This window comes from Cucumis melo, chromosome 2, assembly GCF_025177605.1.
Source record: "Cucumis melo cultivar AY chromosome 2, USDA_Cmelo_AY_1.0, whole genome shotgun sequence".
NCBI lineage: Eukaryota > Viridiplantae > Streptophyta > Magnoliopsida > Cucurbitales > Cucurbitaceae > Cucumis > Cucumis melo.
The window spans coordinates 13508544-13524535 of NC_066858.1; the positions used below are offsets into that span (position 1 = coordinate 13508544).

General features: G+C 35.8%; 2 protein-coding genes and 1 non-coding gene across 5 annotated transcripts; 2 read left to right on the top strand and 1 right to left on the bottom strand.

The window, feature by feature from the left end:
- Nucleotides 1-583: 583 nt before the first annotated feature.
- LOC103487338 (AUGMIN subunit 8-like) lies at nt 584-6673 on the top strand. 3 transcript variants are annotated; one of them, XM_008445619.3, is made up of 7 exons: nt 584-826; nt 2366-3780; nt 3992-4111; nt 4707-4823; nt 4903-4992; nt 5821-5928; nt 6401-6673. In XM_008445619.3, the coding sequence occupies exons 2-7, from the start codon at nt 2476-2478 to the stop codon at nt 6470-6472; spliced, it is 1812 nt and encodes a 603-aa protein (XP_008443841.1). In that variant the 5' UTR covers nt 584-826; nt 2366-2475; the 3' UTR covers nt 6473-6673. The 3 variants fall into 3 exon arrangements, with proteins under 3 accessions (XP_008443841.1, XP_008443842.1, XP_008443843.1); XM_008445620.3 differs by lacking the exon at nt 584-826 and adding an exon at nt 1759-2213; XM_008445621.3 differs by lacking the exon at nt 584-826 and adding an exon at nt 2237-2255.
- Nucleotides 6674-7915: 1242 nt separating this feature from the next.
- TRNAM-CAU (transfer RNA methionine (anticodon CAU)) lies at nt 7916-8002 on the bottom strand. Its single transcript is given in 2 exon segments — nt 7916-7951; nt 7965-8002. It is a non-coding gene; the product is annotated as a tRNA-Met (tRNA).
- Nucleotides 8003-9743: 1741 nt separating this feature from the next.
- On the top strand, nt 9744-15163 carry LOC103487340 (eukaryotic translation initiation factor). The gene is made up of 9 exons (XM_008445623.3): nt 9744-10235; nt 10490-10561; nt 11001-11096; nt 11334-11549; nt 12294-12388; nt 12808-12895; nt 12975-13325; nt 13423-13665; nt 13762-15163. Exons 1-9 carry the CDS (start codon nt 10041-10043, stop codon nt 14806-14808), a joined length of 2403 nt encoding a protein of 800 aa, XP_008443845.2. The 5' UTR covers nt 9744-10040; the 3' UTR covers nt 14809-15163.
- Nucleotides 15164-15992: the final 829 nt, after the last annotated feature.

Genomic DNA, 15992 nt, shown 5'->3' on the forward strand with positions numbered 1-15992 from the left:
CAACATACTACTTTTTCTCATTATGTTATTTTGCCATGGACTAAGAGTCCAAGTCATTTCCAACAACAGATAAATGTGTTAGCGACCAATGATTTACTTCTCCTTTGTTGTTTTCTACTTAAAAAAACACTTTTATACATATATAAAAACATCGATAGAAGTAATTTCATATGAATATTTTCAAATATAACAAAATAAATCAAAATATTTACAAATATAACAAAATTTCACTTTTATCGGCTATAAATAACAATAGACATTGACAGACGTCTATCAAATGATGGACACTAATAAAATATTTACTAATATGTATCTCAATCTATCATCTTACTGTATTTGTAAAATACTTTGGGATTAATTTGACCTATGTTAGAAGAATTATAATTAGAGAATAATAATAATAGGTTATGGATGGATATTATATATAATTAATTAAGGTGAAGGATTAAGAAAAAAGGAGGTGGCGCGAAAGCAACTGTCTCGAATGGACCCCACCATCTCTAAAGTCCTAATTATAACCGTTTTCTCGTTTTTCAATTAAACCCTTTAATTATTTATTAATGAATAAAACTAATTTTGATTTTGATTTTGATTTTGATTTTCTCGCGCTTTTCCATTTTCTTCTCCCTCTCTTCAAAGTTCTTCGATAATCTCAACTCCGTCAACTCTGCCCGCTGAAAACATAAACCCCTCTACGCCTTATTTCTCCTTCCACTACGGATTTCTCCCATCGAATTCCCTCTTGTTTCCTCTGATTTCCCGTTCGAAATTGCTTCCCTCCGCCAGCTTTTTCCGGTTCACCGCGTGTTTGCTTCTGGCCGTATCGGTGAGAACTCTTTACTTCAACTCTTTAATGTCGTCTTCATTGAATTCCGAGAATCCAATTCGATTTGGAATGTTTCTGCGAGGTTTTTCTTTTTGATTCTCTTCTCTCTCTCTCTCTCTCTCTCTCTCTCTCTCTCTCTCTCTCTCTCTTTTCTTTTGAGTAGCTGATACTGTATTTTGTTTTCTATAATAAGTTTGAAGTATTTCTCGTGAATCATCCGTAAAAGGCGTTAGATCTTTTTTAAAAAGATGGAAATTGAAGAGTATAATTACTGAATTTTATTTGTCGTGTTTGTATTTTCTGAAATTCGAGTATGTCTCGTGGTTTATTATTTATATTCCTCTCTGCAAGATCTCTGAAATTTCTGTCGAGAGATTTATATGAACAGTAAGGGCTCAGCGTAGGCCGGTCTGCAGTATTAGATGCACGAATCTGTCGAAATTCGAGTACTGAGAAGGGATTCCTTCACAAAACCCTTGAAAATTTCATTGGCATTTATTGATAGCCGCAGTCGAATTATGGAAGTTGTAAAGAGGAGAGGAGAATATTAAAACCCTCGTTATTTTCTAATCTTTGCACATAACCATAATAAATCTTAATTTTTGTTTCAATGCGTTTCTCTTTCGTGTTGACTTTGGTTTGGTAATTAATATTTCCATTTATTACGGCCATGTAAATTCTCTAAACGGACAAAGGTTCTTCTCTTTGCACGTGGATATCCACCATTTTGTGTAAGAGAAAATTTAATATTGCTCACAAGCAAATTCAATGGTGTATTAGTTGATTTTTTTTATTATTATTATTGTTTTGTTTTTCTAATTAAACATTGACAGTTGGAGTTGAATGATACATTTTCAATTTCACCTGGTCCCATAGACCTAGAAGTATTATTTCTGATTTAGAAACTTGGGTAATGCGACTTCTTTACTTTTACAAGTTTCAGAATTGTTTTTAATGAAAGGATCTTTATGAAGAGAGAAGTTTGCACAGAAGAAGATGAAAGTGAAGAAAATTGAGAATGGGAATGTACGAAATCTTTCATGTTTTCAGCCCCAACTATCCATATAGCCAAATAAGTTCCAGTTAAGTTCCACTTCCCATTCTTATCCTGCAAAAGCCCACACTCTCTATCCTCCTGCTCGAGCGCTTCTGAGGGGACCTCTACTCTGTAAATGCCATTTGTGTCAAAGCAACCCGAATCAAAAGCCGTAACAATTAGACGTTGATGCAATTTATGGCAGTTCCCCTTTTCTTAAGTAGCCCTTTTTTTACCCTACCTTGTCTTCCTCTTCCTTTCGGTGTCCTGATCTAACTTGGGTTGGGAGCATTGCTTGATTAGGAACTAATCATATTCGAGTTTACATTAGTTTTAGTGTTTCAATTCCAGGTTCGCCGTTCTATTGATCTTTTCCTGCTGTAGTATAGAATTGTATGTTGGCTAGTCTTTCGTTTCTATTTCTTTACTTTGACGTTGATTTATTCCTTTCTTTTTTTTTTCATTCTTTTAACTGTGCATTTGTGGTGGCTGATACAATGCAGGGAAAGGGATCTTTCTTTTCGTGACTGCTGTTTTTTCCAGATTAAAGGGAATGCAAATTGTGTAGTTATGTGAAGAAATCTATCGCTATGGTCTGATTTCAATAGTTTGGATGGATGTATGCGAATCGGCGCGGGCATTTAGAAAGCACACAGTAGAATCAGCAGCAGCGACGCCAAGACAACCGTTGGGTCCTGCAGCAAAGAACAATGAAGTTATCACACGATCTCCCTCGCGTTCCAAGAACAACTCGTCTTCACCTTCATCGTTGTCTGGACCTCGGCGTTGCCCATCACCAAGCATCACGCGGCCGGTTTCTGCATCTTCCCAATTGGTTCTTAAAAGAGCTCAATCAGCAGAAAGGAAGCGACCCTCCACACCCCCTTCTCCTCCAAGCCCAGCCACACCAATTCATGGTACACCTGCAGATGTACAGTTGCTTTCGAAAAGAATGATTGGTGGTCGAACTGAGAGTTTGTGGCCCTCTACGATGAGAAGTTTGAGCGTCTCATTCCAATCTGATACAATTTCCATTCCTGTTTGTAAGAAGGAAAAACCCGTGTTATCTTCTCCTTCTGATCGAACTCTGAGGCCTTCGTCTAATTTCTCATCTAAACAAGCTGAAACGCAAACTGTTTCACGGAAGCCCACGCCAGAAAGAAAGAAGAGTCCTCTTAGAGGTAAAAATGGGTACGATCAATTAGAGAATTCCAAGCCAGTTGATGGGTCACGGACTCAATTCGCAGATCATCAGAGATGGCCAAGTAGAGTTGGTGCGAAAGCATCCTCCAATTCATTGAGTTGTACTGTGGATCTCACCGATAAAAAAGTCCCAAGCTTACATAAGCCACTCCGAGGAAGTGGTTTATCTTCTACAAGGGCAACTACTGGTGAGATTGTGAACAAACCTTCACAGAAATCCACCAGTGGTGTTGTGAGGTTATCATACGTTGATAGAAGGAGTAGGGAAGAATTTGAGGCAAATTCAGCTAATGACAATTCAATGCAGGAATCTGCAGCTAACAAGGTCGTTTCTTCAAGTTTGGCAGGCATCAAAATAACAGCAAACCGAGTTGGGAGATATGACTCGCCTACTCTTTGCCCACGTCCATCTTCACCTTCCAAGACCACAGTATTATCCTCTGTTGGTAGAGGAGTTAGTCCATCTCGTTTAAGACCATCAACTCCACCTCCTCAGGGAATTAGTTCATCACGAACTAGACCTTCAAATTCTACTCAATCCAATGCTTCAACTTCTGTACTTAGTTTCATAGCAGATTATAAGAAGGGAAAGAAGACGGCAAGCTACATTGAAGGTGCTCATAAGCTACGGCTTCTATATAATAGACATCTGCAGTGGAGATGTGCTAATGCACGGGCCGAGGTTGTCCTCCGTAATCAGGAGGTGATAGCAGAGGTAGGGTTTTAACTTTTAATGCATGACATTTTGCTTGATTATAAACCCGTTTTTGGCTAGAAATGACCATGTGCTCTGTTGGCACTAGACGTGATTACTTTTACTTGCGATGATTTAATCTTTGCTATAGTTTGTTCGTATATTTTCTTGTGCTCAGATAGTATACTGAAAGTGCAAGTTAAAGATTAATAACTTTTGTGCTTTGGTGCAGAAAACTCTTCTTGGCGTATGGAATACCACATTAAATCTTTGGGATTCAGTAATCAGAAAAAGGATCAATCTCCAACAGCTGAAGCAAGAGCTCAAATTGATCTCTATTATGAATGATCAAGTAATACGACTAAATTATTGAAAGCTATTATATATCATTATCATAGTCTGTATAGCATGGTACCTTTATACTTTCAGTGCAATACTCAGTTTTGAGTATAGGCGGTGCTCGATTTATATAACATGATAATTGCCTGGACAGCTTTAAAGAAAATCCTTGTTATGTGATGTGATTTAGTTTCTGGCATTGTACTTGCCAGCCATGGTGTAAGGATTATGAATAAAACCTGAAACCTTTGCAATAGGTATTTTGGCATGTGCTTTGAACCTCTATGTTTCACATAGTAATGTATAACGTTTTAGCATAAAATTTCAACTTCGAGTAGCAGAGTAAGGAACATGTTTTTTCTCCATCAAAATAGACGCATAACTAACAGCAAATGTTTTAACAGGGTTAGTTTTTAGGTCAAGTATTTTCTTTGAGAAATATATTTCATTTTTCTTTTGTGATTAATGTATTAAACCAGAGCCTGTCTAGTCCTTTGAATTTGTAGTTACAATTCCCCTCCCACTTTTATTTGAAGCTTGAACAACCGTCTACTCTCATATGCTTCACCGAAATGGTGTGATTTTTATGCTGCATGTGATTGATGCAGATGAGGTGCCTCAACGAATGGGCTCTGCTTGAAAGAAGTCATAATCAATCCTTATCAGGTGTCATAGATGATTTGGAGTCGAGCACTCTTCGTGTTCCAGTTACTGGAGGGGCTAAAGTATGCTACATTGGCTAGTAATTTGCTATAATTATAGGAAGCCAAATATTGGTAACTGAAAATACTTGCTTATTTACAGGCAGATGCTGGTTCTTTAAAAGGTGCAATTTGTTCGGCCGTTGAGGTGATGCAGGCAATGGGATCCTCCATTTGCTTTTTACTCCCAAGGGTATACTTAAATATAACTCCTCTTTCAATGTTATCAATATTTAATATTTTCCTCCACATCTTCCTTGAAATGAAGAGCCTTGCAACTTTTATGGACATGGACCAATCTTTTCAGCTTATAATGTAATGCGTGTTCTTACTTCTTGTGAATAAGAATGCTTCTGATCATAATAGCCAGAGGAGATAAACTTAATGCTGCAAGTATCTAAAACTTTGCCATCCAACAAATTACCTCTGATTTGTATTCCTCCCTCAACCAGTTAGCATTGTATCCTGTGAAATCTACATGTTACGAATATTAAAAATTATAATAATAATCATGTTTATCATCTCCCCAATAATTGCTATAGATACATACTATTTGGAATCTTCAGGTGACGTAATTTATTACGTTTGGCTCATGGATTCCACGACAATTTATCATCCATCATAGTGAATTAATTTGCTGTACTGTCTCCTTTCTAGGAAATATCAAATCATATGGACGATTTACAAATAAAGTGGCTAGGAACTTTGATTTATTAATAAATTTTGTCGTTATTTGTGTCGTGAAAATGCTCCACATTATATCGCCTGCCGTTTTCATTTTTATATCTGTATTGTTTTTCATCACGAAGTGGCTTTGTCTTGTACTTTGTACGTCTTTTAGGGCATTGAAAGTCTGATTTATTGAATTGTTTTCTGATGTTTGGATGAGCAATAGTTAGATATTTATAATTTATACTTGACAGACTCGGTATACATTAGAGTCAATTATTTGGTTGGGAGTCCTCTTGTCCGCTGTACTAATCATTGTTGTCTTCTGTTCATCTTCTTATTTGCTTTCCAGGTGAAGGTAATGCAGACGTTAGTTTTTGAACTTACTATTGTCGCAGCCCAAGAAAAAGCTATGCTTGATGAATGTATAGCATTGTTAGCATCAAGAGCGGCTTTGCAGGTGAGAATGATATATTTCACGGTCGTATAAATTGACGAATGGACTATTCTCTTAATCTTTGATTTGAAACTTTTTACTGTCCCACAAATCTCATTGAAGCCAATACATAAAGTTATTGTCCAAATTTTATGAATTTTGTTAAGCAAGTCTAAGTCATTCCTCACGAGATATGATTGGGATTAATTTCGAAGGGTTACTTTTTTTTCATGTTTTTAAAACTACTCTGAAATATACCTTTAATCACCCAAAATCAATTTATACATTCTTTAACACGTTTTTTAAACTATTAAGATTGATTTTAAATTATTATTTTAACTATTTATAGGTATTCAATTACTTTTCACTATTAATTGGAATGTCATTGGAAACAAAAATCCGGTTTGCTTGAAACTAACAGTAATTGCATCAAGCACAACTGAATCTTATTACTTAACTCTACAAATAGAAGTAACAATATGCAATTTGAAAGCAGGTTGAGGAGCAGAGTTTGTGGACACATCTCATACAAATGAAACAAGGATTGGAAAATGTCTCCCAGTTTTAGACGGTTAGGCTAAGTAAGCTAACAACAAAACCCATCTATTTCTATTTCTTTACCCTCACTGAAGAAGAAGATGAGAGTTATTCTTTCATATCCAGTCTTCTCCCGCATGTAAATTCACCCTTTAAATTCTTAGCGGGATTCTGTAGATGTAATTTTTTTTTCCTAATTTTAATCTATTTATCTTTTGAAAATTTTCTTTAACCTTTATGCAATGCTTCCATTACAAGAACCTCTCTGGCTTATTCTTTCTACCTGCAAGAAAAGCGAAGTAATGGAAATGGCAGAGATATTGAAGGGTCATCATGCATGTACACTCTAGAGAAGTCCTGCATGGTTCAGTTCAAGTTCAATTCTGTTTCCATGTATATGGTTGGTACTTTACTCAAAGTCACACGTTGTAAAATATCCATGGTGTATAAGTGAGAATAACTATCTTCAATAGTAATAGACCTTTTGAGTGAAACCAAGATAGAAGATATAAGGGTTTATGGCTAAAGTAAACAATATCATACGATTAGTGAAAATATTTGGTTGGTTGTTATCCTTAGCAAGTGGTACTAGAGATTGCTCCTCGCACAAAATTGTGTTTTTATGCCTTGATGTTATAGTCATGGTGATTTATGCATGAGAAAATTGGATAAGGAATGACCTTCGGTGAAGAGAAGTTGGCCTAGTTGAGAGTGATTTGATCTATAGAGTAAACAAGAATGGATGACTATTTGAGTGGAAGATTCATAGCTTGATGACTTTCGGATGAAACCAAAAACGAAGTTAAGAATTTTATATCCAAAATGGATAATATCATTGTCTTTTAACTCTACGAACTTAGGTCTTTTGAACTCAAATGTAGAGTGTTGAGTTGGGTTTAATACTACCACATGTGAATTTAGAAGTTAAAATGTATTAGAATTTAGCATGTTGAATAACAAATATCAATGGGTAAAAGTTACGTAACATCCATTAAAAAGTAAAAAATTTCCCTTTCAAATGTTGTCTTTTAACTAAAAAAAGTATGTTTTACTTTTACTGACAAATATATTATATCAAATTAGCAGGAGTTCCTATTCCTAGGATACAAAACTAGAATTAATTCTGAAAGAATAAACAAGTTTGGTGTTTGCAAGTAAATTTCGTCCTTCTCAACTGCAAGATAATGAACAAAATCATACTCATTTGTTTAACATAGAATCTCATGGTTGGAACAAAATAATTCGATCACGGAAAATAATAATAATGATAACAATAAAATATCGCATTTATAAAGCATTCAATTAAGTACACAAAATATACTCTACACAATTCACCATTGTGGTTTTGGTTTGTCTTCGCCTCCTTCATTTTACTATTCTCTCCCATCAATCCAACATCATGGGCCTTGAGGGGAGGTTATGGCCCATCAATAATTGGGCCCCAATAAGTCCATGAAAATTTTAAAAAAAATCTTGGGGTGAGAGAGGCTCGAACTCTCGACCTCAGGATAACACACTTAAGCTATGAGACCTACGCGCTAGCCAACTGCGCCACCACCCCATCTGTTGACAAGCAAATTTGTTGAACCCATAAGATTCTAAACTTCAATAACATTACTTGCTCACTCTCACCTTTCAAGGGTTGGTAAATGGGGATGACTAAGTGATTTCCTATCGGTAGGAAATGTTCTCAAACTCAATGTTGATATGTCATGTAACTCGCTGTTTTGAGGTTCGAGAATTTAGGGGGTTAGAGGGAGAGATAGGTGAAGGTGGTTTTTGTAAGAATAATGATTAGGTGCAATTTAGGTTGTACTTAATCACATATTTCTCGAAATGTCTCTATGTCTTATTTGACCAATTTTGGTGAGTTCACTTACAATAACAAATTTCACATCAAAGGCTTCTCCTCCATTTCAATAACATTCAACAAAGTGGCACACAATTTAGTTAGATGGACTTTTATTTCATATTGTGTGCGATGTTTGAATTGAAATTTGAAAAGCCTTTCTATGGCTTCTTATGCCTTCCGAGTTCTGACTAATATAGTAAAATTGTTGTTTCACATATCATAGTCTATCAATGATATATTGCAATAATGGTCTATCGTAGTCGCAATCTACGGTTGTCTATTGATTAAAAATAAAAATTTATGATATCTGTAAACATTTTTTATTCATTTTATTATACTTTTAAACAGTCTTATAATTATAATCATAACTCAAATGAGAATTCAAATTTTGGGTGAACCAATCCAAAACAACACGTAGAAATAAATCACAAAGCCGTGGCATAACTTGACTTCAAGTCTTCAATGGAATAGACAATAGGCTCACACTCTAACAACAGTTGAAAAAAGTTCAACAAAATGGGGTGGAGTTTTGTACTTTTTAAAATTGAAAATATCATATTTAATTTAAATCATAAATTTAGTGTCTCAAATTTAGACATGAACTAAAAACATTTACTAAATATAATAAAGTTTTATATTATATTGCCGATAGAAAGTCTATCAATGACTGACATCAATAGATACAAAAGGAAGTCTATAAGTGTTCTAAATTTGAAAATTACAAATTTTATTTACTAAACACAGAATTAGCCATCGAGAATTCTATTAAATATAAAAATTATATTTATATAACCACTGAATTTTTGAATTCTAAAGTATGTTTGGAAGTGATTTTAAAATTATTAAAATTGCTTTCATATAATTGTTATAGATAACATCAACAATAGAACAAAATCTTTCTTGTCTCTTACCTAAGAGATTCATGAAATATTTGCTATATTTTATAAATATGTTAAGTATTTTACTATTTTTTTAAAATCTTTTCCTAACTATAAAGTCAAATCTTTGATTTAATCTTTACCATTAACATAAAACTCTCTCATATATTCATATATTAATGTAACCGTGCGATACAAAAAAAAAAAAAAACATATGATTTAATTTTTAATAATTACAATATAACTATCTCATATATTTCGATATTTATAAAATAAAATCAATCTTTATTTTCCAAAAGCTCAAAAGTTTAAGATATGAATTATTGAGGTGGAAGTAGTTATGAGCATAGACCGAAAAATCAACAATAGAATGGAAAGCGATCGATCAAAGAATAAGAAAAAAAATTCAAATGGGCTACTCTTAGAGTATTTTAAAGAATAAGGTTATATGAACATCGTTAATGTAGGTGGTTCGATCTTTTGTCGTCGCAATTGTTGTATTAGAAAAATAGGAATCAATATTTTGTTCACAAATTCATATTTCTTTATTTATGTCTACGAAGGGTAAAAAAAATAAAGAGAAGGATTGGAGTGCTTGAGAGTGGAAGATAGAGTGGGAAAAGGAAAAGGAAAAGGAAGGGTTTTTCCCGCAACCGGTTCATCGCTTTCTCTCTTCTTCTTCTTCTTCTCTCTCTCTCCCTCGTCGAGAGAGAAACCCATAAAAACCAAAAACCTTCAATCACTTCCCTTCTTTCAAAAATCTCAATCCCTATCCAATCCAATCCCTCTCAATCTTCTTCTTCTTTTTCCCACCCTTTTCTTCTTCGTTTTTGCGGCGGCGTTTTCCTCCTTCGCCCATAGATCGAGTTATGCAGAAAGGTGATCAAACTGTTCTAAGCTTGAGACCTGGTGGCGGTCGTCCTAGACTCCTTGGTCCTCGCTTTGACCTTTCATCTTCATCTTCTTCTTCATCCTCTTCATCTTCTTTTGCTTTCGGTTCTTTTTCCTCTGATCTCCCTACCCTTCGTCCCCATGCCGCTTCTTCCGCTTCTTTTTCTGTAAAGGTACGTCCCATTCATCCTCTTTTCTTGGGTTCTATTTTCACTAACTCGCCTTCTTTCATTTGGATCTTGGGTCTGTGGGTTAAGATTACAATTTGGGATTTTGAAATCGAATCGTCCAAGTTGATTAGGTTTAATTTCCTCTTGAATTGATCCATTGTCCAAAATGTTTGATTGAAATTGTTGCGGTTTTTGTTTTTTGCTTTTTTGAATTTTGTGTGGGCGTCACTTTAACTCCCATTGTTTGTTTTTTGTAGGGTGGAGATTCACGGTTTGAGGGTCGTGAGCGTGTTCGATATACCCGAGATCAGCTTTTGCAGCTTCGGGAGGTAAACATTATGTTCTCATTCAGTCTTTGTGGCGCATGTGTCTACTTCCTTTTTGTGAATTTCTCGTAAGCTGAATTGATAATCAAATGAAAGTTTTTAACTTCTGGTTGTTCTTCGGATATTTTGATTGATATGCATTTTCTCTCATTTGTTTGTTCTTTTAGCTATGATTCTTGTCTCATTGGCATTGCCTCCTCCTTTTTTTTATCTGTCTCTTTTGCCTCCTCCTAAATGAAGAAAAAGCACTGACAGCTGCTATTTAGTTTTAAATATTTCAATGTCACAGTTATCTGTATTGATACTTCTTTCTATCACTGTCTTCCGTTTTGTATACTTTTATTGATACTTTCTCTGGAAGACAGACATTATGAATTTGTCGAAAATGGCGGAGCTGTCTTTTAATGTCTTTTAATCAGGCGATTTCTCTTGTTTCTTGAAGGGTGTGGAAGTTCCAGATGATATACTAAAAATTAAACGGGAAATTGATGTGGAAATTTTTGGCGAGGAACAAAGTTGGAGTCGTGGAGAGAGCAATGTAAGTATTTGTTGTTTGTTCAGTCGATTGATTTACTCTCTCTCTCTCTCTCTCTCTCTCTCTCTCTCTCTCTCTCTCTCTCTCTCTCTCTCTCTCTTACATAAGAGGTCATTAGTTTAAATTTAAAATTTTTTTATCTGCACCAAATGATTTTCTCAACCACATGTCTCCCTTCAAACTTGTTAAGGGTAACACGTAGAATGCAGGACTCTAACATCTCCCTGTTCTTGTTTATAGCAACTCAATCAATCTCAGAATCGGTATTCTGAGCCTGATAATCGTGACTGGCGTGGGCGCTCTGCCCAATTCCCTGCGTCCGGAGAGGAGAGGTCCAGGGAAACAAATCGAGACAGAGATTTTGGTGGTCATTTTGACTCTAGACAGCAAGATGCAAACAACTTGAATCGTCAAGATTCTCACTCATCTTGGACCCGAACCACTTCTAACCAAGGGGTAATTTTTGTATTTCTTCCTGTATTTTTCACTAGTTTACATGGTTGAAATGTGTGTACATTCAGATAAAAACATCTTTGCTCAACTTTTATTTCAAACAAGATCACAAACATCATCTAAAATCAATTTGCATTGAAGTTGTACATAGTCTGTCTCAGTAAATTTTATGATATACATATTGAAGTATGTAGTTTATTCTGACAACTTGTTAGCTCTACTTCTTGTGCAATCCCTTTGAATCAATTTATTTTACTTTTGATAACTGACCTAAGTGAAAACTTCTTATGTGAGCTGTATGTTTTTAGTCTAAGACATTTTTTTTCGAAAATGATGTGCCATATATAAAGCTGTTCTGCTGTTACAAAATCATTGACAAGATAAATGTGTGTTTGGTCCCTTGTTTACTTTCATGTTTTTTGTGGGCTTCGATCTCAATTTTTTTTCGTAATTACACTATAGGTAGGTTATGCATGGTTGGAGGCCCTTCTTATAAGGGAGCCTTTTGCATGTCCACGTATTGTTTCATTTTATCTCACTGAAAATTCTTTTTTCTCTTGTCTTTCTTTAAAAATGCATGATTCAGACAAACCAAATATTTTTCTTGACTGAATTACCGGGGGAAAAACAACTTACGTGCAGGGCCCTTATGCTTTGGTCCCTTTTTACTCCACTTCATTTTTGTTTTTAAAATGCTACTCTGAAAGCCCTATATCTAATTAGTTCACATTACTTTACTTAATTTAGGGAGCACCTCCTGCATTAATTAAAGCTGAGGTACCATGGTCAGCTAGGAGAGGAAATCTCTCTGATAAGGATCGTGTCTTGAAGACTGTAAAGGGGTAATACATATTCTTCACAAATCACAACTATCCTTGTATATTCTCTTTTTGGCTTCCATTTATAATTCTGAATTGGATTTGAGTATTGTTGTAATTAATGAATGATCACTCGATCTTTTCACGCTTAGGCATTCTATGCCATTACCTGTATCAAAGTCCTGGTCAATAGGATAAATTCTTAGTGCAAGTACATCAAGATTTATTCAATATCTTAAAATGTTTAGAACGCCCTGTTTCAAGCCCTTGTTTTAAAACACTCTCTTGGACATGCGCCTAGGCTCAAGGTGCAGGTCTAGTGCCTCATTTTTTACAAGATCAGTGTTTGAAAATCGCTGGTGACCTTTGAGGCATATGCTTCAAAAACCTTCGTTAACTATTGATTATTTTGGTACTTGAGATGCATTGCCTTGATCATGCAGGATATTGAACAAGTTAACACCAGAAAAGTTCGATCTCCTCAAGGGTCAGCTAATTGACTCTGGAATCACCTCCGCTGATATTTTGAAGGTTATCTTCATTCTTCATCCACTCGCTTGATTCTAGGTGGTATTACTTATTTCCCAATCTCACATTGCTTGCAATGCAGGATGTCATTTCACTCATTTTTGACAAGGCTGTTCTTGAGCCCACATTTTGCCCCATGTATGCTCAATTGTGTTCCGATCTGAATCAGAAGCTACCTCAATTTCCATCTGATGAACCTGGTGGCAGGGAAATTACTTTTAAACGAGTCCTCCTAAATATCTGTCAGGAGGCTTTTGAAGGTGCAGACAAGTTGAGGGAAGAGGTTAGGCAGATGACTGCCCCTGAGCAAGAGAGTGAGCGCAGAGATAAAGACAGACTTGTGAAACTTCGTACTCTTGGAAATATTCGTTTGATTGGAGAGCTTCTAAAGCAAAAGATGGTGCCTGAGAAGATTGTTCACCACATTGTCCAGGTCTTTATTTAAAGCATCTCAGTATTATTGCTGATGTTTCACCCCTCCATAAAATTTTATAAAATGCTGCAATTTCTGATATTTTGTGTTGTATCAGGAACTTCTAGGACCAGATAACAAAACCTGTCCTGCCGAAGAAAATGTCGAGGCAATTTGTCAATTCTTTAACACCATAGGTAAGCAGCTAGACGAGAACACTAAATCACGACGTATTAATGACATGTACTTTGGCCGATTGAAAGAACTGACCACACACACTCAGTTGGCCCCACGATTGAAGTTCATGGTCCGTGATGTTCTTGATCTGCGTGCTAACAATTGGGTTCCTAGGCGTGAGGAGGTAGACCCTCGATCTCTCGCTCTTTTTTCTGGTGGGTCCAACAGAATTTTAGATCTTTTGTTCTAATGCTTTCGTCCTGTCCTTTTCTTCCTACAGGTTAAAGCCAAAACTATAACTGAAATACATTCAGAGGCAGAAAAGAATCTGGGACTACGCCCTGGTGCTACTGTTAATATCAGAAATAGTCGTGTTGCATCTGGTTCTGCCGGCAACACTAGCCCTGGAGGCTTTCCTATCAATCGACCTGGTTTTGGGGGCATGATGCCTGGGATGCCAGGAACGAGGAAGATGCCTGGTATGCCAGGTATGGATAATGACAATTGGGAGGTACCTAGGGCTCGTTCTATAACAAGGGGGGCAGATGGATCTGGTATCCAGTCTGCTGGACGTGGTCAACCGTTGGTTGGCAAAGCACCAACATTAAATGCAAGGCTACTGCCCCAAGGTACCGGTGGGCTCATTAGTCATAAGACTAGTGCTCTATTGCAAGGTCAGGGTGCAGGTGGATCTACTACTCGTCCTGTTAACTTTGGGCATGGATTAGAGCCTTCTGGTCAGGTTCATAAACCTGTTACAGCACCGACAGTTCTTTCACCGGCCGAGAGACAACAGGCTCCAGTCACATCTTTAAAACAAGATGAACTCAAAAAGAAAACTCTCTCCCTTCTTGAAGAATACTTCAGTATCCGGCTTCTGGATGAAGCTTTACAGTGCGTGGAAGAACTCATGTCACCGGCTTACCACCCTGAGGTAGTAAAAGAAGCCATTTCCTTGGCTCTAGAGAAAAGCCCACCCTGTGTTGAAGCAGTTGTAAAGGTTCTTGACTATTTATTCTCCAAGAAGGTCTTTACAACCGGTGATATTGAAACTGGATGTTTGGGATATGCGTCTATGCTCCATGACGCAGGTATTGATTTGCCAAAAGCGCCCATCAATTTTGGTGAGATAATTGGGAAACTTGTTCTATCCCGGTGTTTAGATTTTCAGGTGGTGAAAGAAGCCATTAAGAAGGTGGAAGATGACAGGTTCAGGAAAGATGTATTTGATGCTGTCTTGCAAACTATCCGCTCTAATATGTCTGGGCAAGGATTATTGGATTCATTGGCATCGGATATCGAGGAATGTCGAAGTCTGGCATATTAAGAAGGCAAGTCTTATTTGCTTCAAGTTGTTCTAGTTACAGGCATCAGATGAAACTTGTCGCACTTAGTTTTGTTGCAGCGTGCTCCGTTTCGTTTGCCTTCATCACATGACCACACATGTATTTTTCATTATCTGATAAGGTGCCTACAAAGAACAGGTAATTTTAATTGAGTTGTATATTTTTTTCTTTTTTGTTTCCGGAGTCTGTAGCATGTTTATTGAGAGTGAAAATCAAACCCCATAATGCCATGGATTTTGCTCTCTCAAACATGGCTAAATCATATGGCTGAATAACTCAAAGAGTGTTCCCTTCAAGGGATCCTGTTATTTTTATATATATATTTTTTTAAGAAAATGTTGAATCCTGTCATTTTTTATTTATTTATTTTTATTTGGGACTTGTTTACTATTAAATTGAGCTAGTTTCCACATCAATTTTCTATTCTTTTTCCCTTTCATAGTTCGAGGAAATGAACCTTTGATTGATCTCTTGGGATTTAAATGCTCTTTCATATTAGATCCTGTCCGGAGTTTTCTAATTGCTTAGACCCCGTTTCCAAATTAAGCCTATGATAATTACTATATATCTCCTTTGTTTCTTTGTTTTATTTACTTATTTTGTATTATTATTACTATCTCTCTCTCTCTTTTTTTTTTTTTTTTTTTTTTTTTTTTTAACATTTTATGTATATTTTCAAAATTGAAACCAAAGTTTTGTAGATAAAAAATGTTCATTTACTTTTGAAAATATATTCACATCGTTATTTAATCAATTTCAATAGAAGTTGATTTTGATTGACGTGTATTTTTGGAGTTTAGAAGAATTAATTTTGTAATGAACAAATCTTCCTATTTGGTTTGTGATGTACATGTCATACGTTTTCAAATTGATGATAATCAATGGCTAAATAATATGTACTTTTTATCATTTAATGCTTGACCGACCACTTCTTCCTTCCCATTTAGAATGACAAAGACTCTCCTCATCTTAGGACATTAGTCAATCGCAATATATTAATTTAACCTGATTATTGTCTTTTTTTTTTTTCTTCTTCTTCTTCTTAATTTAACCATTAAATAATATTCATACAAATTAGGATGAAATATATGCAAATGACATTTAAGATATTTCCCTAAATTTAAAGACTTCAAAGTTGACCATATACAATCACAAGACTTTCCTC